Here is a 22,344-nt window from a genome sequence, read left to right on the forward strand (position 1 = left end):
TTGTATAGATAAAAACAGTTTAAAACAGAGGCAGCACACGCATAGAATCAGTTCAAATCCAAGATCCCGACTGGGATAAAGTCTTTAGGTGGTGTGTTGAAAGAGGAATGTCTTTAGCAGGCATCAGAAAGGCAACAGAGCAGGCGCATGTCTGATACACAGTGGCAGGGAGTGCTAAAAGATAAATGCCACCACACTAAAGCACCCTCCTCATTTTTTGCATTTAAATTTTTAAATTGCATTTAGACCCTTCAGTTCAAATTCACAGTGTAGTCATTAAGAGAACTGGTGTTGCAGGTCAAAAGAGGGCCTCTTTTTTAAAAGTAGGAACCTGTTTGTACTGCTTGATTAGCATCAATATGTTAACTGAACAAGCCATTCCCCTATGCAAAATGACTGGCTTGGCTTCTTCTGTTGTCTTCCATGTGAACAAGAGTTCTGTGTAATTCAAGAGCCTGCTTATCTGTTCACCGAGAGAAGTTCGTCCAGTAAAAGATAACGACATTGTGTTTTACTGGACTGCAATACCTCATATTCCATATGAACCTACCCGAACCCTGAGATCATCCTCTGAGGCCCTTATTCGTGTGCCACCTCCATGAGGGGTCTGGAGGGCAGCAACATAAGAACGGGGCCTTCTTTGCAGTGGCTCCCTGTCTGTGGAATGCTCTCCCCAGGGAGGTTTGCCTGCCACCTTCATTATACACCTTTAGGCGCCAGGCAAAAACATTCCTCTTTAACCAGGCCTTTGGTTGATTGACATCCAATGCCCTTTTAAAATGTTTTTTTTGAGGGGGTTGTTTGTTTTTATTTTGATTACGTATTTTGTGATTTTATATTGTGATTTTATTCTGTGAACCACTCTGATATCTGCGGGTATAAGGCAGTATACAAATTTTAATAATAATAATAATAATAATAATAATAATAATAATAATAATGTACAGCACGTTGTTTTTCCTGCAAACATGGTTCTGTCATTAACACATTTGGCCTGGCTTACATGTAGGTAAAGGTGTCATTCCACACATCCCTGGAGTTACTAACCTACCAACATCTCCCGGAAGACCAGTTCCTGCCTGGGCTTCAAGTGCTACAGCTTGAAAACGGAGACAAAATACTAGAATTTAAGCAAAATCTCATCATTGAATACAGTAACAAAGCAACCCAGGTATGCAGATTGATGTCAGTGAGCCAAAAGTCCAGGAAAAAAGACCCGCAAGGGCTTCACAATGGCATATGGGAGCTATTTAACCGCTGTTGCGCAAGAAGTTGTATTTACTGCAACAGGGCTACCCACTTACACACATTTTGCTTATGGGCACGGGGACCCAGAACAGTGACCCCATGTAAGTCGGGAATCGCCTGTACTTTAAAATAAATCAGTATATTCCCATACTTGCATTGATATATCGCCTCTACCTGCTTAAGCCCACTTTACCACATATTGTTTCAACCTTCTTTCATATTTTAAAGTTATTTTATACACAACCTGTGGCAAGACAGGGTTAGTACCCCCAGACCAGTTACTAGTCTTCCAAAGCTTAATAGCCCTTAGGTACAAGTTTGATTTTTAGGAGGGGTGGGTGGCTGAACAGACGTACCTGTCTTGCTGTACCCACTTCTTTTTTTGGCCAGAAATATGGACTGCCAAACCGAATTGCAAGAGCAACAAGGTCTACCTGATTGCAGCAGTGTCTGGCTGTGCGTAGAGCCGATTGGCTGACACTTGGCAGAGTGGAAGCTGTTGCCCAGAGAAGTAGTCTTAAGATTTCTGCTCTTACCCTGCAGCAGAAAGAAACAAAACCCCAGAAAACACTGGCTCCCGTGTGGAGGTCCATCTGAATGTACTTTATGGTTAGGTTGGATCCTAGTTAACCACTGGCACTGGCAGAAATGCTTACCCAGCTTGGGAGAGTTATACTTAGACAGGGGAGGGAGTGTGTAATCCCACAACTCACCCCCAGAATTTTAGCGGTTATTTTTTAAGCATCCATTTAGTTGGCATCGGCCCTCAAAGAGAGCTGGTGTCCACACCTAGAAGCTGCACTAGAAATGCTCTGGGATGCTTTCACCAAGCTAGCTGCACACCTTACGTATAAGGGCAATTACCATAGATCAGCTCTGGCCTATCTTCCCAGTCTGCTTTGCCTTGTCAATGCAGAATTCCTCCTTTATCAAAGGCTCTTGCCCTGTTTTATACCTTTCCAGGCATTGCCCATGGCTGCATACCTCACTGTCCCAGTACTTGGGCTCTCTTGTGACACGATTGATTTTGAAATCTGCCTTGTTAATCAAACGAGGGCCGAAGCTGTCCTTGTGATGAATACAAGTGGATGCAGGAGCTACTGGACAGCTTTGCTAGGTAAGAGAAATCGGGAGGTTGACATCTCCCACACTGTTAAGGCGGCTCCTATGCTTGGAAGCTGCATTGTGAGAATGTCCATTTATTTTTTAACAAAATCATAGAATCTGTTTAATTATAGAATCCTTTCTGCCAAAAAAAAGTGGGAGCTCATTGTGTTAATGGTGCATTAGAATGATAATGAAGGACACACATTTGCAAACTGCAGTGTATTTTCAAAACAATTTTGGATAAATGAGAGTAATGAATTCAGTAGACTGGAAGCCAGGACAACTGTTAACAACTTTCTCAGAAGCCGAGTGGCCATTTTATTCAACTGGTAAAGATGCGAGTAGACGTTAGTGAGGCTTTCTTTTCATTAAGAATGTCAGTATACCTGTTGCTCTTTCACTTCCTCTTACAGATAAAAATGAGCGGCACAAAGAACCTGAAGTGTTTTCCATCTCCCCAAATAACGGCGTTCTTGAAGCACATCAAAGTAGCGTGCCTACCAAAACACTTCTGGTGGTTCGCTTCACCCCAAGGTAGGACATGAAGCGAGTTAATGTTCTGCATGGCTTTTGTAGGGTTACCACGAAAGCTGCCAACCTGTTGGTAAATTAGGGGGGCTTTAGGAAACCATGTTTCCTTGTGTATTGGCTGCAGTGACTGCATTCCTAAGCGCTTCCTCTGATAACTTCTGCAGTTCATGCTGACAGTGAGGAGTAGCTGGAGCAGAACTGTTTTCCATACAAAAGGGTAACCTATGAGTCTTCAGTGTACAAGAAAGCAGTAGCTGCAGAAGTAATCTTAGGGCAGATGGGCTCCCTAGCTCAGAGAGCAAATACTTGTATATTAAATATAAATTGTGTCAAGGAGCTAGAATCAGGGCACATTATAAAGCTAAATTCACCACTTCTAGTAACCCCCCAAAACAAGGGTTACTAACCTTTGTCCCTTCCAGATGTTGGATTCTGAAGTCCAGTTTCCAGCAACCTCTGGAAGGCTGGAGGGTGTTAGCTCTGCCCTAAAAGACTTGAGGCAGATACAGCAGCAAGATTTCTTTATCCTCTTGTGTGGGGGGGTTAAAATCAGGAGTGCAACACAGCTAGCATACAGTTGCGAGATTTTAACTGGCAGAGTACCACATAAATTAAATAAGGAAGAGCTTAATCCTGCTACTTCTACCTTCCATAATATAGAGTAACTGCATACATTCGAGGCTTCCTCGCATGCTGCATGCTGCATCAGTGTTTGTGGCTGGAGATCCCTCTGGGAGAGGAGTTTAAATGTACGTGGCTTGACATTGCCACTAGTAGGCAGCTGTAAGACTAGCAGGCCTCCACCCGCCTTCCTGGATTGTGTTTCTTTCCCTATAAACAGGGAGGACGTGGAATATCAAACCATAATCACAGTTGTTGGGATGCTGGGAGAGGCACCCTGCCTGCTCTACGTCCGGGGGAAAGGATCTTACGATGAGAAGTATGAAGAAATGCGCAAAACGTAAAGCGCCCAACCAATTTCCCAGCAGGTGCAGCTAAAGCTGCTGCCGCAGGTGGCTGTAAGTAGGTTTACCTGGTTTTTGGTGATGTATAGTAGAAAATAAAAGGCCGTTATTTCTGTTGACTTGAGTGTGGAGGCTTGATTTCTGAATTAAGAAGCTGAGCCTTCCAATTTAAAACAGAATGTTAGTAAGATCCTAAGAGAGGCGAGCTGTTGCTTTTTTATAAATCAGGACTAGAAAACAGTAGTTATTAGAAAACTTTATTATTTAGTTTAAAGGCTCAGGTTCTGACACCAGGTGTCTCGCAAAGGCAGCCATACTGAGGTTTTCATTAATGAAATTTCATTAATTGGTTAAAATCCTTAATGATCAGTGTAAACTTCTGACCTGGCATAATATTGGCAGGAATGTTTTAGGAGTTATTAGCATATTGGAGGGGGGCACTTGGAGCCACCAAAGGTAGGCTTTTGAACTCCATTTATTAAGTCACCTTCCCATAAAAGTTCCCTAAGCAAAGCAAAGCCACAGCCCTCCTCTGTTTCAACAGCGCTACATCAACCTGTACCTTTTATCAGTCAGTCCTAAGAGGACCTCTACTGACTGACTCTTGTCTCGCAGAGTTAGGCTGCCTAAATGAAGAAGCCAGTGCTGCTGGAGCCTGCTCCCAAATACACGATTAGTCCCTTTAGGCAGAATTCCCCTCAGGAACGGGTACTCAACTGGTTCAGCCCCACAGGTCAAGATTTATGACGCTCAGAGTCCCATCCTCCCTACGCAAAGCCTCTCTTGTAGGAGCATACCATCCCTGTGCAAGATTTAGCTGGAAGGCTGCAAAGAGGGACGGCTGAACTAGAGCGCTGTGGCGTGTATCCCACCTGCAGGCTACCTCAGCATCTTTTCATTGGACCGATTCATGAATCATTTGGGGGGAGGTGCTGGAAACTTCCAGCTGTTAAGCAGGCCAGAGTTCTGTTCACTTTCCAGGGTACTCGAACACCGCAGCTGCTCCCATCCCTGTTCCAATGCACATGGAGACCACGCCATATCCTCTGAAAGAAGGACACAAGTTAGTGCCTAACTCTTGTTTGCATTCTCTAGTTTCATCTGACATGGTTTTAGAAACCGACTACTTTTGAACTCATACTCCATGGTCACACAGGTCAGAATTTGCAACACAGACTAAAACCAGCTAACTCTTCTGCCCTACGTGACAACTGGAATAAGTGTCACAATGGCAGCTGAATGCAGTTCCTGCCACCTGAAATACTTCAGCCCAACATTCCTAAGCTGTGTGCTGCAATAGCTAGATTTATTCAGAAGTACTCACCCCAGAGGCTGCCTGATGTGCCTCTGTATGATTTACCGTATTTTCCGTCCCAGAGGACGCACCTAGTTTTTTGGGGGGAAAATAAAGGGGGGGAAATTTCCTCCCCCCCCCCCCCCAAAAGCAGGTCGGGGAAACCGAACCAGGTTGAGGAACAGCGGGATGGCGGCGCTGCGCCTCCCTGCTGTCCCCCGAGCTTGTGGGGCTGGCCGATGTCTGCCCGGCGCGCCCTGCCTGCCGGGTGGCAGGCTGCTATTTGCAGCGTGGGGAGCCCTGCGGGGAACTCCCACAGGGCTGCCTAGGCTGCGGATGTCTTCCTGAAGCCTGGAGAGCAAGAGGGCTCGGTGCACACCGACCCCTCTCGCTCTCCAAGCTTCAGCGAAAGCCTGCATTCGCCCCATAGGACGCACCCAGATTTCCCCTTCATTTTTGGAGGGGAAAAAGTGCGTCCTATAGGGCGAAAAATACGGTACTGCTCAGACATACCCAAAGCAGTGTATGAGAGAAAACAAGAGCATGCACATCTTGGCTATCCAAAGATCGGGGGAAGTTGCTTTCAAAACCATTTCAGTTACTGAGATTTGGGGAGGGAGAGAGAAATAGGTGTTTCCTGCAGTAGAACCTAACAGTACACTTGGATTGTAAGTTTAAGGAGAAGTGGCAGGGACCAATGAAAAAGTCTGCCCCAAAAGGCACTAACGCCAACAGCTCCACAAACTGTTGAATTATTGCCACATGCAATAACAAAGTCCTTTGATGTGTCTTGCATTTCTTTCTGCCAGTTAGAACTTGCGTAAGAAAGCTTTGAGATAGCTGTAACTCCTGAACAAGTTTCTCCAGTTGGGAAACCACCTATACAAACCCCTCCAGCACCAGGGGCATAAAAAAGTACGTCTTTCTTCAGCAACATGCAGCATCAATACATACTTCAAAATTAAGAGTTAATGCAAGTGACTCACCTCTTCCCCCGACGCTTCAGCTCGTTGAGCAGAGTGACCACCTGCCGTGCCCCAGTGCAGCCCAGGGGGTGCCCCAGAGCAATGGCCCCACCAAGGGGATTGACCTTCTCCATGGGGATGCCAAGCTTCTCCACACAGTAGACAGCCTGCAGAAACACCACAGTCAGTGTTACCTCCACTTAGCCAGGGGTCTCAACATCTGAATCTCCCACCTTAAGACTTCTTAAGGAGATTCAACATTTTAAAGCAACTGAATAGAGTTACGCAAGTCGCCTGTTCCTATTTTCTCCGTCGCAAGCAAGCTAGGTGAACATTAGAATTACCTGAATAAATGCATGGCCAAGGAATATGAGCACCCCCATGGCATGTGCTGGATTTCTACTACTCACACCACCTTATAAATGTCAAAGCTTTGGGAAGGATGTACAAGGGATTTACCCTATTCCTCCAGCCCAACTAGCAGAAACATCCCTGGAGTGGCAAAAATAAATGCAGTTCCAAGAAGTTCCCGACCTAGAGGACCTGCTGCTACTAAGCCACTCCACAGTCTCCTCAAAACAGAAAGCTGGGGGAAGGGGAATGTGGGTTCTGTCCAACTCCTCCTTTCATTTGCCAAGTGAACACCACAGGGAATGGTATTCTTCTTCTTGCAAGTCCTGGTGCAAATTAACAATATTAAAAGTGGGGAGCATGTTTAATTGGAAGTAGGATGTTCAGTTCCCAATGCTGAAGGTGGTAAAGGTAAAGGTACCCCTGCCCGTACGGGCCAGTCTTGACAGACTCTAGGGTTGTGCGCTCATCTCACTCTAGAGGCCGGGAGCCAGCGCTGTCCTCAGACACTTCCGGGTCACGTGGCCAGCGTGACGAAGCTGCTCTGGCGAGCCGGCACCAGTGCAGCACACGGAAACACCGTTTACCTTCCCGCTATAAAGTGGTACCTATTTATCTACTTGCACTTAGGGGTGCTTTCGAACTGCTAGGTGGGCAGGAGCTGGGACCGAACGACGGGAGCTCACCCCGCCGCGGGGATTCGAACCGCCGACCATGCGATCGGCAAGTCCTAGGCGCTGAGGTTTTACCCACAGCGCCACCCGCGTCCCTGCTGAAGGTGGACCTTCAATTAAAACTCTGACGGCAGCCAAGAGCTCTTGCGTGAAACCCATTCTTGCACCCTCATCACAGTGCTGCTGCCGCCGCCTCTACCACTTCCAGGGCCCTGAAAGGGGTTCCATGGGGAAGGGTGGATGAATTGCAGCAACACTGTGCAAACTGGTTTCACACATCCCTGAAACGCTACTGCTTAAAGCCCCGTAGTCCAGTTCAAGCCAAATCGGTTGGGTAAGATCAAGGGAGACCATGGCAGGGGATGCTGCAAGGAAGAATGAATAGCCTGATAAAAGACAGATGCACACGTTTTCAGACTAGGCTGTGTGTAGAATACAGGAACTATTATGTGTGGGCCTGAGGGATTGGACGCCCATCATCCAGGGGCTACGAGAACCTTAAATGCAGTCTACCTCTTAATTATTGTGACTAGAAAGCCCTTTTTTGGCATTTTTCATCTATCCAAGATGCTTTTAATACAGATGCATTGCAAGAGAAGCGATGAGCTCTTTTGCTTTCACCTAAGCCCATCACCTCCGGAAGAGACCTAAAACCATTTGATCCCAATACAGAGAAAACCCCACCCTAAAAATGAAGTGCAACAAAATGGGCAAATCTCACCTGACTAGCAAAGGCCTCGTTGATTTCAAATATGTCAATATCTTTCACAGTCAAACCTGCAGGTTAGAGCGAGAGAAGATGCCAAAGTAAGCCTTTCCAGTTAATATTCGTAACACCACTGTTGCAATTCATTGTGAAATTAGCCTGCTCCACCCTTTCAGTGTTTGACTCATCCCCCCAAAAGATATGGGAGGGAAATATGAATATGGGGTGGGAGAGAGAGAGAGAGAGAAAGAAAATGAGCTTGGGCAGAAAGAGGGAGAAATATCTGAAGTGTGTGTGCAAGAGTTACAAGATGCTTGTGTGTCCGTGGTTTGTTTGTGTGCCCACAGCACTTACTCAAAGTCCAAAATGTGCCCATTGGCCCCAAAAGGCTGGCAACCCCTGGCCCGAGCTTTACTTACCAGCCTTTTCCAATGCCACCGGAATGGCATAGGCTGGTCCTATGCCCATGACATCAGGTGGAACGCCAACTATTGCACATGATCTCAGCACCCCGAGGATGGGAAGACCCAGCTGGGAAGCTCTGGAACGTCTGGCCAGGAGAACCGCAGCAGCGCCGTCACTAACTTGGCTGGAATTACCTGTGGCGAGAGATTTCACACACCAGGGCAAGGTTTCAGCATTATGAGGCAAGTTTAGTTACACAGAATGCTGGCAAGCCCAGCACAAACCTGTTAGTTATGACACAACTCTACCAAAGGGGGGGGGGGGATTCAGACTATGTCTGTTCCCAGCCATTTGCATGTTAATGTTGTCACAGGAGTTTCTGTTGCCTGTAGTGGTGATCTTTGACACAGAAATCCAGCAACATCAGAATTCGTTTGAAGCTACTGTGACCAGTGCTGCTGGCAGCTATTCAGAGCAGGACTAACCAACAGCCTTCAGAGAGGATCAATATACTGTTTACTTCTTTTTTTGCTGGCCTCCAAATGTGGGAATCATAGAATCTACTACAAGTAGGTAGCCATGTTGGTCTGCCATAGTCGAAACAAAATTAAAAAATTCCTTCCAGTAGCACCTTAGAGACCAACTAAGTTTGTTATTGGAGCTTTCGTGTGCATGCACACTTCTTCAGATACTTTCTTCAGAAAGCTCATACCAAGAACTAACTTAGTTGGTCTTTAAGGTGCTACTGGAAGGAATTTTTTAATTTTGTATAGAATCTGACACTGACTGAGAATTGCATTGGCTGCAAAACTCTGCAATGTTCAGGAATTGTTGCCTATGCCTTCCCATCTAATATATCTCTATTTCTTTCCCACAATCCCGATTCAAACATGCACACAAACTTCCTCCATTAATAACCTGTTTAAGAGCAATTTTATCTGTTTCCTTAAACACAATAAAAGAAACAACCTAGTCCAGATTATGGGTAGAAAGATGCCTTATACCAGGTCAGATGATCTGCCCACAGAACCCAGTATTGTCTACTCTGACTGGCAGTGGCCTTTCCTATTAAGATGGAGATGCTGGGGTCTCCAGCTATTTTGAGCTACAATTCCCATCATCCCTGACCACTGGTCCGGCTAACTAGGGATGATGGGAGTTGTAGCCCCAAAACAGCTGGAAACCCGTTTGGGAATGCCTGCTCTAGAGTGTAAATTATGCATTCCACTACTGAGCTATGCCTCCTTCCAAACGCACGTCACCACTGGCTTCATTATTTCAAACAGGTTTTTCTCCCTTTGCTGTTAACAGCACTTTGCATCTTGCAGCTACTAAGCATTACGTAAATAACAGCCAAACCAACGAGACTGAACTGGCACGTTTCACCGACGTGCATAACTGCAAATAGAGAAGACTCCTTGGCACAAGTTACAAATGCCTCCAGTTGCTTCATCTCCTGTTAATTCGGCCTCTGCTCCTGGTACTTACCAGCAGTCGTGGTGCCATTCTCCTTGAAGGCCGGCTTTAGCTTCGCCAACCCCTCCAGCGTGGTGCTTGGCCTGACCCCTTCATCTTGGAGCACAGTGATTGTCTTCTCTTGGCCCTGGTCATCCGTGAAGGTGGTGGTGACTGGGACAATCTCATCTTTAAACCACCCCATCTGCTGGGCTCGAGCTGCTCTGGAAGCACAAATGTACTTTTTTGAACGTTTTTCAGAATGTTGCCGTGTACTAAGCACAGGGTGAAGCCACAAAATAAAGAGTGTGTGTTCCTAAAGCTGTATGAAAGACATTTAAATGATGTCACCTATGTTAGCACAGGAAGGGAGCAGAAGTTATCCATGCTTGCTATAAGAGGAGACCAAGCAATGTTTGCTGCTCTGGGACCCCTTCCATTTGACTGCAATGTTTCTGTTCATTTCAATGGTGTTTTGTGAGGATCTTTATGTGAGATTGCGGTAGATCTGACTTTACACAAACACTCTATTCCTAGTCTCAAACACTGGCACCTGAGATGCTAAACTATGGCAATTTATTAGATGATCCTTGACCATTTGAGCCTGCACAGGTTCCACAAAGCTCTTCCATCCGACAGGATGACAAGTTTGCACCCAAACCTAAGGCAAACACAAACAGGTCTACAAACTTTTACAGTCCTACACTGCAGCAAAGACTGATCCGTTAAGATTACTGCCTTAGTAATCCATTAAGATTACTGCCCCATAGCATCTGCTCATACCAGGCAAGATACAAAACATTTGTATTCCTAGGCAGAACTGAAAGACTTCAATTAACTGGCTCAAAGGCACAGTCAAATCGAGCTGCAGAACCCAAGCAACAATATCTTACATTTGGAGAGTATGTGCACTGCATTCCTGTGCCTACAGAGCTAGCAGCACTGCATGAACCAAGCCAGCTAAGCCACACAACGTTTGACACACACCAGAAAAGGCCATAGATCAGCAGCAAAGCCCAGGTCCCTACCAAGTCTTTGGGACAGTTGGGAAAGAGCTATGCTTGAAGCCCGAGAGAGCCAGATTCAGTGTAGCTATTACTCAGCTGGCAGGACCAATGGAATGAATTGGTGTGAATGCAGCTTCTGGAGTTCCTACCAGAACACAAGTTGAAGAGAAAGGGGTGAGCAGGAAGACATTATTTCCCCTCCGTGCATATCAGACACCCCACCCCAGGCGCAAGCAAGCAAGAGGGAGGGTGTGAATGCACGAAGTGCTATGATTGGTGGTGTCATCGCAATGGCAAGGAGAAAGGCTTGAACCTTGAATTCCATGGGAGGAAGGCCAAGTTCTAAAGGGCATTTGGCTTTGAAGCGACTTCTCCAACTACGCACTAGGAACGCAACCAAAAAGCAAAGTCCCTGCTGTGAGCCGCTATGTTATATAATCAGGCAACCTGGATAAACCACTGAACCAAAGAGGTCATTTTGTAGGAATGACACAGCATGATTTAATGGTGTCTTAGCCAAAACACAACAAAACAACAACAACAACAATAATAACAATAATTTATTATTTATAATCCACCCATCTGGCTGGGTTTCCCCAGCCACATAATATAGTCATACCATGGTTTTCGAACAGCTTAGTTCTCGAACATTTTGGCTCCCAAACGCTGCAAACCCGGAAGTGAGTGGTTCCGGTTTGTGAACGGTTTTTGGAAGCCAAACGTCTGACGGGGCTTCCGCAACTTCCAATTGGCTGCAGGAGCTCCCTGCAGCCAATCAGAAGCCACACATTGGTTTCTGAACATTTCGTAAGTCAAACGGACTTTGGGAACGGATTCTGTTCGACTTCCAAGGTACGACTGTACTAAGAAATGCTGGATTCAGTAAGCTGCTCTGTCTTTGGGATGCTGGTGTTTGCATAGACACAGGTGAGCCGTAAGCAGTGGCTGTGGCAAGCAGGACACAGAAAGCAGGCAGCTTCTAAGTGGGAAAGAGCCAAAGTCCATTTCTTTGGGGGCTGGAGGAGAAAAGCAACCACTTACTTTTGCTGAGAAGCCAAGGCAAAGGCATCTTGCTTTTTCCGGGTGACATTAAACCTTTCGGCTACATTCTCTGAGGTTATTCTGAAAAACAAGATTAGTTATTAGGTGGATTAATCCATTGGTTCAGAGCATATTTGTCTCTCTAAGGAAAGTGAAGGAAGAGTAGAACCAATGTGACTTTCAAAAGAACCAGGGGGTCCAGAATCATGCATGCTCAGGATCTGCCACCTGAAGAATCACAACTTTCATTATTAAAAAAGCAAGTTTTCAGTTCATAGACTAAGCTTATAAATATATGAGCGATGCCCAATGAAAAACATCAAAAGAAGTGGGGAGGGAAAATAAGACCAACTGGCTGAAGAGGACTTACCGGTATTTATGAAACACTTTTATAGTACTCCTTTCTGTAACAAAGTGACCTCAAAGCAGTTTGCATAAAGCATTGAAAACAATACATATTCTTAAATTACAAGTAAAAAAATCACAGCAATAAAATAATTATAGTCAACAAGACAATAGCAAAAAGAGAGAAGAACTGGAGTAGCCTAAACATAGTTGCCAAAATGTTGGGAAAATACCAACCATGTCTTTGCTTTCTTTAAACAACTTACTCCAATGGCAAGCACATTAAAACAGAGGAGTTTGCTCAACTTATTATACAAAATGCATAACTTCCATGCAAACTGTGACTTTTTATTGCTGTGTGTACACAAGTTGCTGTTATGTTTGCTGTATGCCTTTTACTTGCCTCTTTCATCATTCATCAGCTTTACCAGGGACCTGACAATTAACAATTTCTCAGAAACTCACTTAGATGGAAAGTAGCATCAAGAAAGCCCCCTAAAACCCTAAGAAGAGATAAAAATGCCCACCCCATTGGGATAAGACAATCTCTGGCGTTGCTGTTGTCCATCATACGAGAACTGACGTCCCCAGGATTGCCGACGGTACGCAGAGACATGCTTTCCACTCTGGAGGAAAAACAGAGAGATAGAAATACTTTTGCAAACCTCACTTGTATGAAAGAACCATATAAGGATCAGGAAAAGAGACAAGTACCTAACTGCTTTCATAGGAACGCTAAAAAAGAATTACCGTATTTTTCGCTCTATAAGACACACCCAACCATAAGACGCACCTAGTTTTAGAGGAGAACAAGAAAAAAAAATTCTCTCCCTCTCTGCGCAGCGCCTCTCCAGCAAAGCGAAGTCAGAACAGCAAGAGGGATTGCTGCGTACCGATCCCTCTTGCTCTCCTGGCTTCAGCAAAAGCAATGGAAAGCCTCCGGAGCACAGCAGGAGGAGCAATCCCGCTGCGCTCCGGAGGCTTTCGGTGGCTATCCCTGAAGCCAGAAGAGCGAGAGGGATCGGTGCGCACCGATCCCTCTCACTCTCCTGACTTCAGGGATAGCTGCGCAGCCTGCATTCGCTCCATAAGACGCACACACATTTCCCCTTACTATTTAGGAGGGGGAAAGTGCGTCTTATAGAGCGAAAAATACAGTAAATAAAGAGAGAACATAACCAAAATATAAACTCGCTGCCTACATATATTTTTCCTGTTGGAAAAAATCACTTGAAGGAGCAATCTTATACCCACTTACCAGAGAGTAAACCCCACTGAACTCAACTGGACTACTTCCAGGTAGACATGTATAAGATGCTACTTCTCCACTCTAACGGTATCAATTTCTGCCAGCCTTCCTTGGATTGGTGCCCTCTAAACATTTTGGACTATAACTCATAACATCCCTGACTCATTAAACATGTTTGCTGGACTCGATGAGAGCCAAAGTCCAAAACATTAGGGGAGCAACCAAGTTGAGGAAAGCTGTCCTGTGCTATCAGGTCAGAACTCTGAAAAAGACTGTGATGCCTCAGTTATATTTATATTAACTCTGAAGGATCCTAATGAAATCATTTCCAAGCAACAGTGTGTTGAAGGATAGCATTAAAGATCTTAGATGCATTCAGATCTTACTCTGTACCAGCTGGGATACAGACTGTTTGCGTTATTTTCTGAAACGCTCCTACATGCAGTCTTAAAATATGTGTTTAGCAAGAGAAGCTGTGCATGTCACCATACCCTGATTTTATGAAGCCATCAGCCCAAAGTCTTAGCAGTCAGACTGAATAGTCCATGGCTCAAGGTTGGTTGCCAAATAGCCTCCACAAAACTAATAAGCCACCCGATGAAGCCATGGATTTTCCAAAGAGCAGGTTTTTAATGTCTGCAGTGTCAGTTTGCAGCCCCAGACCAGAAGATACCAAAAGGTTTACAGCTCACAAGAAACAACTACCACTTTTTATTTGTAAGGGCAGCATATCTGCCAAGTCAACAGTTCTGAAATCTGTACAGATACAAGAGCAGATCTTGGCTACACTTTAAACTCTTGATAGCATTAAACAACAGATCAATGTTGCAAGGGAGGCCGGTAAGTTAGCTACAGCAATTCTCTACATAGTTTTTAAAAGTGGGCTTAGCGAGTCTTTCCTAGAGAAATCAATACAAAGCCACTCACAAGTGGCAACACTTGGCCTGCATTGCTCAACAGGAACTGAAGGCCGGAGCGCTCGATTTCGGAATCCCAGATCAGCCTGTTCTACATTTTTCTGGCCTAGCATTTGCAAGCTATGCTTTCGCAACACATGTCATTGCAAAATTAAGACCAAGCTATGAAGCCTAGATTATAACAAGGGTGTGATCCTAAGCAGTATAAAGCTGAAACATGTAAACATCCTCCTACAGGAATGGCTTTTACTCTATAATCAGGAAATTGTGTGTGGCAGCACTTGGACCTCCAAAGAATTCAAGCAGCCCACTTCTTAGTAAAACCTAAGAAGCTTGAGTACAGCACTTCATGGGTTCATCTCTTACACTAGCATAAGGTCCATTTTGACCCTGTAATAACCAGTCATCCTGTGAGGCCTGCCATTTCACAGAAGTGGAACTGAAGAAGAAAGTTATTCGCCAAAGACCTCTTAGGGGTTTACAGCTGAAGTAGAAGTTTAAGCCAAGCCCAAGCCCCACAATGAAACTGCACCACCCTGCCTTCATAAAACCAACTTTAAAACTAAATGTTTCAGAATATTCACGGTGCACAATAGAGACGCACTCAGTTCAAGAGCACGCAAGTTTACTGCAGTCTGACTTACTGTATTTTTCACTCTATAGGACGCACTTTTTCCCCTCCAAAAATTGAGGGGAAATGTGTGTGCGTACTATGGAGCGAATGCAGGCTCCTTGGCTTCAGCGAAAGCAACGCTAAGCCTCCGAAGCGCAGAGGGAGCACTCCCTCCGTGCTCCAAAGGCTTCGCGTTGCTTTCGCTGAAGCCTGGAGAGCGAGAGGCGGTGGTGCGCACCGACCCCTCTCGCTCTCCAGGTTTCAGGCATAGCCGCGCACAGCCCCTCCGGCAGGGAGAGGCTGCACGTGGCTATGGCTTCTTTAGCCCTGTGCAGCTTCTCCCGGCAGGGAGAGGTTGCGTGGGGCTAAAGAGGAAGCCAAAACAGCCGGCGGGATCCATCCCGCTGGCTGCCTTGGCTTGCGACATAGCCGCGCGCAACCTCTCCGGCAGAGAGAGGTTGCACGCAGCCTGTACGCTTTGGGGCTGGGGGGGAAATAAGATTTTTTTTTCTTGATTTCCCCCCCTAAAAACTAGGTGCGCCCTATGGTGCGAAAAATACAGTAAATGTTTTTTTACAGAGGTTATAAAACCACGTGGACTTACAACGTCTGCCTGTTACTGCTTAAAAACTTCAGCCACACCACATGTGGAATGAGTGGAGGCTGGAAGGATATACAGATCCCTCGAGCTTTCTGGAAGATTCTCTCTGCAGGCTACCATTGTGGGACTGTTTGAACAGGTAGTCACAGAAATAAGGTGCTGCAAGTTGGCTGTCTCACAAACTACTACTGGTAGCCACATGACTTGGAAGACGACGCAGACTCATTATCCCTGCTATGAACTGCTACAGGTACTTGAGAGGCAATGAATAGCAACCTGTGCTCTACAACATCCTGGAAAAACCTAGGACTTAATCCTAGGAACAGGATTAGCAGATGGAAGATATCTGTGCTACTGACTATCCTACTGATTTTCATAAAACACACAGTGAAACGTAACACCTATAAGGTGTCACAAGTTTCAATGGGGAAGAATGTCAATTGGGTTAAGTAGAACCACCCTAAGTAAATTATAAATCAAATTTAAGTGGAAGTTGCATCAGACCCACAAGTATCCATAATGGATTTGGGTGTTTTATTCTAGTGCAAACATTGCTTTGCCATTGCTAGCATGAAACACAGAGGGTGTTTTTACATTCCTAAAATGCCAGAATGGAAAAAGCTCCCCCTTCTGTACCGGCTGCCTCACTCGATAAAATACTATATGATCTGTGAAGAGAACGTGACTGAGGTTACAGACTAGCAAGGGAAGTTCGTGAAAAGACTCGCCTTACCCACAGGCCAAGCCCATGTCGTAAGCTCCATTTCTGATGCCACCTACAAATAAAACAAGCAATAATTTAAGATCAACCTTGGTGAGCACCCCTCTCACCAATATTGCACAGACAGAGGGGATTACATATTCTGGGAACTAAAACACTTAACTTATTCTCCAACCTTAATATTATTAAGAATTTACAAATCTCAGTAAAGTTGATTCCTTTAGCTACTAACTACAAGGAGCCTATTCTGTTGCCTTCATTACATATCTTTAGGCACCAGGCAAAAACATTCCTCTTCTCCCAGGCCTTTGGCTAATTACACAATCTATATCCTTTTAAACGGTGTGTGTGTGTGTGTGTGTGTGTGTGTGTGTGTGTGTTTGTTTTTATGGTATGTATTTTTGTGTTTGTATTCTAAACTGCCCTGTGAAGGGCAGTATAGACTGAAGGGCAGTATAGAAATGTAAAAAATAATAATGAACACGCCCAGATCTTCATGGAAAGAAACTTATTGGTCTAGGAATATTAACTCCATCTAGCAACACGAGTCAATATACAAACTGCACAGGAAGTTCAGCTCCAGGAATTTAAGTCTTCACATGCCAAGCTGACACTTGCTTTGATCAGGATTTTCAAAAGCACTAAGATTAACCAGGCCTCTGAAAAGCCACAAGTGTAGAATTTTGAGGCAAGCTCCTTATGTGCTACAATATACACATTCCTGAGAATCGGGGGGGGGGGGGGGGCGTGTCTTAAGTTCTTAAATGTGAAATTGTATTTGAAAGTGTGCATGCAATGCCTGCAAAAACATTTGTGGGGGAAGGAGACAACTCTATCCTGTATTGCTACCCGTGCCTCTCCTCCCACCCTCAATACATTCCTTTATACACATCAATCACATTACACCACACATCCAGACTCTGCAAAACTTAAAACTATTGATCAAAGATACAAAGTAGGAACATTCCATGCTTAACAGGAACACCATATCAGAATTACTGAAATGAAGAATTTACTTTGAATGCAGAATTTTCATGTCTTTTTGCCATGAAGCCCAGTTGTCAGCCCCTTTCTTACCAGCTATATTGATCAGAGCCTGCAACCCAGATGAGCACTGCCTGTTAACGCATGATATTGGTACAGTCTCTGGAATGCCACTGAAACAAGACACAAGTAAGGTGAATCATTAGCACAGAAACCAAGTTGGAAGCCCCTCAGAGAGGGATGGAGTCATTCTTTTGAGGGTCTATTTACGCTGAGAGTAAGATAATGCAAGATACATAAGCTATTCCAGCCACTTAAGACTCCTTAGTCGCACTGAAGATAGTAGGACTAAGAATCTGGTGTAGTTTTGGGGATTCCAGCCTATACATTATAGTTCAAGAAAGCTGACATAGTAAATCAGACTATTGGACCATCTAGCTTTAGGTCGTCTATGGCAGATGTGTAGAACCTTTAGCCTTCCAGATGTTGCTGAAATACAATTCCCACCATCCCTGGCCATTACACATGCTTGCTGGCATTTATGGGACTTATTGTTCAGTGGCACCTGGAGGGCCAAATGCTCTCCACATCTGATGGGCAGCAGATTTTCAGGGTGACAGGTGTCTTTTCCAGCCCTATCTGGAGATGTGTAGGACTGAACCTTTGTCATGCAATGCACATGGTCTGCTGCTGAGCTCTTTCTCAAACTGTTACAGCTGAAAGACTCAAAAGCCCCTAGAAAGTGGAGAGCACTGATCCACCACAAACTGCCTTGGGGAGGTAGGGAAGCATAGCAAACCAGCTTGCAGAATGTGACTCTGACTTACTCACCATGTCCTGACTGAACCAATTTGCAAAGTATTTTCCAAAATATTACCAAACACCTTTCTGCACACATGCACAATTCTTGTATTCTAGTGATGTGTTGAATTTTAATGTACTGTTGTTTGCTGCCCTGGGAACCTCTGCACTGAAGGATGAGTTCTAAACTTAATCGCAATGAATAAGCTTTCATCAAGACCAAGGGCAACCTTCTCACATAATACAGTGGTACCTCAGGTTAAGTACTTAGTTCGTTCTGGAGGTCTGTACTTAACCTGAAACTGTTCTTAACCTGAAGCACCACTTTAGCTAATGGGGCCTCCCGCTGCCACTGCTGGAGCACAATTTCTGTTCTCATCCTGAAGCAAAGTTCTTAACCTGAAGCACTATTTCTGGGTTAGCGGAGTCTGTAACCTGAAGCGTATGTAACCTGAGGTACCACCACCCTGATGGAGACACAGGACAGTGAGAGCCACATTATCGGACTGTGAGATGCCAGAAGAGATGCTTGTTGTCATTTTTTATGAGTAAGCACTCAATTTTCTGTAAGTGAAAAGCCATCTAATCATATATTTCTTTCTAAAGCGCAACCCCGTTTCATAGCCCACCCAACCTCTTAAAGACAGGTCAAGTAGACAATATAGGCGTCACCTGTGGTGGGGGGTGGCAAAACAGAGAGCAGCACATCCCTAAACCATTACACCACTTTTCCTTGGCCTCTTTCAAGACAGCTTGGAATTACTTAAATTACTAACACTTGTTCCTTAGCCAGTGGAGTGGCTATCAAGTTTCATCTCACTTAGTATTCCTCCTCCCCTGCCTTGCTATTTTCCTCTTGGCATGTGGAAAACCTGAGATAGTTATCACTACACCTCCTATCTGCCCCACAATGTATGACAAAGTTCACAAAAGTAGGACAAACCAGCAATACTCCTTCTGCACTCTCAAACATTAGCCAAAGCTGGCAGCCCCAATCTCTATCCTGTTTCTTATCTGGTATCAAGAGTGTTAAATAGCAAAGTTCACCTTAGAAATTGTCCAATCCTCGCCACTAAAGCTCCAGCTCCAGGTTGAAGAACATTTCCTAGGTGAAAAGAGATTAATCTGCTTTTGTTATCTGCAGTTCAGAGGCCATCTCCAGATTTATTTTTTAAGAAGGCGCAATTCAGCATTTAAGAAGAAGATGACAGCCCATTTCCCAGACAGGAAGTCTCAATCATTCCATAGTACAAGGTTGGCGAATTTACAGTTACAACTGGGGCAGAAACAGAAATATGTACAGCGATGCAACTTCAAAATAAACTACTCACCTACACAGATATCTCCCAGCTTCTCAGGGCTTAGATTTAGGTCTTTAAGGACAGCTGTCATGACCGCAGCAAGAAGTTCATCAGGTGTAGTTTCCTTGTTTGGGAAGAAACAGAAAACTGTTCTCTTGCATGTTTCCCACACTAAGGGCGTTGCTATGTAACTATGTACTTAAACCTTTATTCTTTTTTAAAAATTACTTTTCGTAGCATTGAATTCATTCGGGCATCTGCCAAATTGCTAATTTTTGCCACTTTTGAGTTTACTGGCATGTCATGTACTTTGCACAACTGTATTTCCAATGCTCTGTCTTCTGTTGTTTGGGCATAGTTCGTTGTGGAAAAGCAGCATATAAGTACACCAAATCTGTCAAATGTTTATTTATATCCCACCTGCACCCCTGGACCAGGCCTCAAGGTGGCTTGCAACAAATTAATCCGTAATCTGTTGGGTAGCTTAATAAAGAGAGAGCCAGTCAAGGAACCACTTTGGACACTGTGTTTGCTCTGGGAGTTACCATAGTTCATTTTTGCTGGGATAGCTCAGTCATTAAGAGTGTGAGACTCTTAACCGTAGGGCTGTGGGTTCGAGCCCCACACTGGAGAAAAAAGGGTTGGACTAGATGACCCTCATGGCCCCTTCTACCTCTACAATTCTATTTCTCTCTTTTTTCACACACCCCTCCCAATCTCCTTTTCCCAGCCACAAAAAGTAGTTTACGCCTATCACGTCTGATCTAGTTGAGGTTCCCGCATTGCATGGGGTTGTACTAGCTGACCCTGCCACCTCTATTTTATGCTTCTAAGTTAAAAGGCAAAAAAAAAACACCCTAAAAGCACATAAAAAGGTAATCGTTTTTGAAATAATAACATGAATTAATGAACTGAACTGTAAACGATTTAAAAAGGAAAAATAGGTTTTGAAAATGCAGAGAACTTCAAAGCATCGCCTCAGCCGCCCCCACCTGCGCCTCCCTCTCCGCCGCCCCCCCCCCCCCCCGCTCGCTTCGCCCACTACCTTGAAGCCGCCCCTCTTGGCCTTGGCGATGGGCGTCCTCCGCCCGTGGACCACCACCACATCCTCCGGGGCCGCCGCCGTCGAGAAGGCAGCCCCAGAGTAGCCCAGGCAGGGGTTGGGCCGCAACGAGGCAGGCCGGCCGCCCCCGGCCCCGGACAGGTGCCCGATAACCACCTGCAGGCGCTGCATCCTCCTCCGCTCTGCGCCGCCCCTCGACTGGGCAGGTGAGGCAGCCCCGGAGAGCCACGCCCCCCTGCGCGATGCATGCCGGGAGGCGCCTCGCCACCCCCCTCAGCTGGGCGGGTGGGTGAGATGCAGAGAACGCCACGCCCCCTGCGCGCTGCATGCCGGGAAGCGCTTTGATCCTCCCCTCAGCTGGGCGGGCAAGATGAGAGGCAGAGAACGCCTCGGCCCCCTGCGCGCTGCATGCCGGGAAGCACCTCGCTCCTCCCCTCAGTTGGGAGGGCAAGATGAGAGGCAGAGAACCCCCCCCCCTGCGCGCTGCATGCCGGGAGGTTTGTGAGAGAGGCAGAGATGCCACGCCCCCCCGCGCGCGTACTGCATGCCGGGAGGCGCCTCGCAGCTTCTCAATCACCCGCCGACTCTGGGAGCCATCTTGCCATAGGCAGCGTGAGAGTAGCGCCATAGAAGTAGGAAAACGTCAAGAGTCGCGCGGGGACCTGAAGTGGAATCAACCTCTCAATCTACGTCGCTGAAGGCAGAATTGGGAGCTTGACAGATTGGAGGACTGGGCTAAAGTTAACCTAATGAGTTTCAGTAGGGGCGGAAGCAAGGGTCAGGGAGAATCAGATGCACAAATATAGGATGGGGGACACCTGGCATGCGCAGTACATGTGAAAAGGATCTAGGGGTCTTAGTGGACCACAAGCTTAACATAAGTCAACAGTGTGACGCGGCAGCAAAAAAAACCCTGATGGTATTTGTGGCTGCATCAACAGAAGTCTAAGTGTCCAGATCAAGGGAAGTCATAGTACCACTTTATTCTGCCTTGCTCAGACCACACCTGGAATACTGTGTACAATTCTAGGAGCCACAGTTTAAAAAGGATATTGACAAGCTGGAATGTGTGCAGATGAGCAAGATTATCAGGCGTGTGGAAACTAAGCCTTACAAGGAACGATTGAAGGATGTTTAGCCTGGAAAAGAGGTGACTGAGATAAAATATGAGAGCCATCTTCAAATATCACATGGGAGAGGGAACAAGATTATTTTCTCCTGCTCTGGAGGGTAGGACTCGAACCAATGGCTTCAAGTTGCAAGAAAGGAGATTCCGACTAAACATTTGGAAAAGCTTTCTGACAGTAAGAGCTGTTTGACAGTGGAACAGACTCCCTCTGGAAGTGGTGGGCTCTCCTTCCTTGGAGGTTTTTAAGCAGAGGTTGGATGGCCATCTGTCATTGGTGTTTTAGCCGAATATATCCTGCATTGCAGAGGTTTGGACTGGATGATCCTCATGGTCCATTTGGCTCTGTGTAGAAAACCTCTGACCTACCATAACCCTTTGTGTTCCATGGTTTTCAGCATCCCACTGCTTGCATCCAGAACGTATATTGTGTGTAGACCTCTGTGGATTTGTGGATAACCTGCCATGTGTCTTGACAAATTGAACTCTAGTCTACAAAGGCTTATACATGCCGCAGAAAACTTCCAGAAGGGCAGCTGTGTTGGTCTGCTGCAGCAAAAGGAACGGAGACAATCGTGATACCTTAACAGCTAACAAATTTAGTGTGATTTTGTTGAGACTCCTGCATTGCAAAGGGTTGGACTCTGGGGTCCCTCCGAACTCTATGATTAGATTCATCATGGCACAAGCTTAAATAGGCTACGGTCAGCTTCATCAGACACATTGTGCTTATGATGTGATATATTTGTTAGTGTTTGTTTAAGGTGCCACAGAATCTTTAGGGGGTTTTTTTTGTAATAAATATTTAAGGGACCACGAGACTTCTGGTCATTCATCCTGAAAGAAATTTTCACGGGCTATCACAAAAAAGACC

The 22,344-nt window shown here is 45.6% G+C and overlaps 2 protein-coding genes across 4 annotated transcripts in view; one reads left to right on the forward strand and one right to left on the reverse strand.

Moving 5' to 3' along the window:
* Window positions 1-3,970, forward strand: part of DLEC1 (DLEC1 cilia and flagella associated protein) — a 53,849-nt gene extending 49,879 nt beyond the window's left edge. For all 3 annotated transcript variants that reach the window (XM_028749623.2, XM_028749620.2, XM_028749621.2), the window contains 4 exons: window positions 1,010-1,171; window positions 2,212-2,365; window positions 2,769-2,889; window positions 3,728-3,970. In XM_028749623.2, coding sequence (XP_028605456.2) covers window positions 1,010-1,171; window positions 2,212-2,365; window positions 2,769-2,889; window positions 3,728-3,851 — 561 coding nt within the window. In that variant the 3' untranslated portion in view covers window positions 3,852-3,970. The remainder of the gene's footprint in view (window positions 1-1,009; window positions 1,172-2,211; window positions 2,366-2,768; window positions 2,890-3,727) is intronic.
* A 121-nt stretch (window positions 3,971-4,091) lies between these two features.
* Window positions 4,092-20,570, reverse strand: ACAA1 (acetyl-CoA acyltransferase 1). Its single transcript, XM_028749626.2, has 12 exons — window positions 20,327-20,570; window positions 19,312-19,405; window positions 19,028-19,085; window positions 17,273-17,352; window positions 16,208-16,250; window positions 12,622-12,720; window positions 11,750-11,830; window positions 9,735-9,925; window positions 8,261-8,440; window positions 7,857-7,912; window positions 6,132-6,277; window positions 4,092-4,897 (listed from the first exon to the last, which is right to left on the reverse strand). Exons 1-12 carry the CDS (start codon window positions 20,513-20,515, stop codon window positions 4,822-4,824), a joined length of 1,293 nt encoding a protein of 430 aa, XP_028605459.2. The 5' UTR covers window positions 20,516-20,570; the 3' UTR covers window positions 4,092-4,821.
* Between the last annotated feature and the right edge of the window lie 1,774 nt (window positions 20,571-22,344).

This window comes from Podarcis muralis, chromosome 12 (assembly GCF_964188315.1).
Source record: "Podarcis muralis chromosome 12, rPodMur119.hap1.1, whole genome shotgun sequence".
In the NCBI taxonomy this organism is placed as follows: domain Eukaryota; kingdom Metazoa; phylum Chordata; class Lepidosauria; order Squamata; family Lacertidae; genus Podarcis; species Podarcis muralis.

Bases quoted from the DNA above. Each gene is read 5' to 3' on its own strand.
- ACAA1 (XM_028749626.2), bottom strand. From the start codon at position 20,515: ATGCAGCGCCTGCAGGTGGTTATCGGGCACCTGTCCGGGGCCGGGGGC. The intron at 16,251-17,272 runs GTAAGAAAGGGG...TTTTATTTGTAG, and splicing joins GGCTCTGATCAATATAGCTG to GTGGCATCAGAAATGGAGCT. The intron at 9,926-11,749 runs GTAAGTGGTTGC...TTGTGCTTCCAG, and splicing joins GCCTTGGCTTCTCAGCAAAA to AGCAGCTCGAGCCCAGCAGA.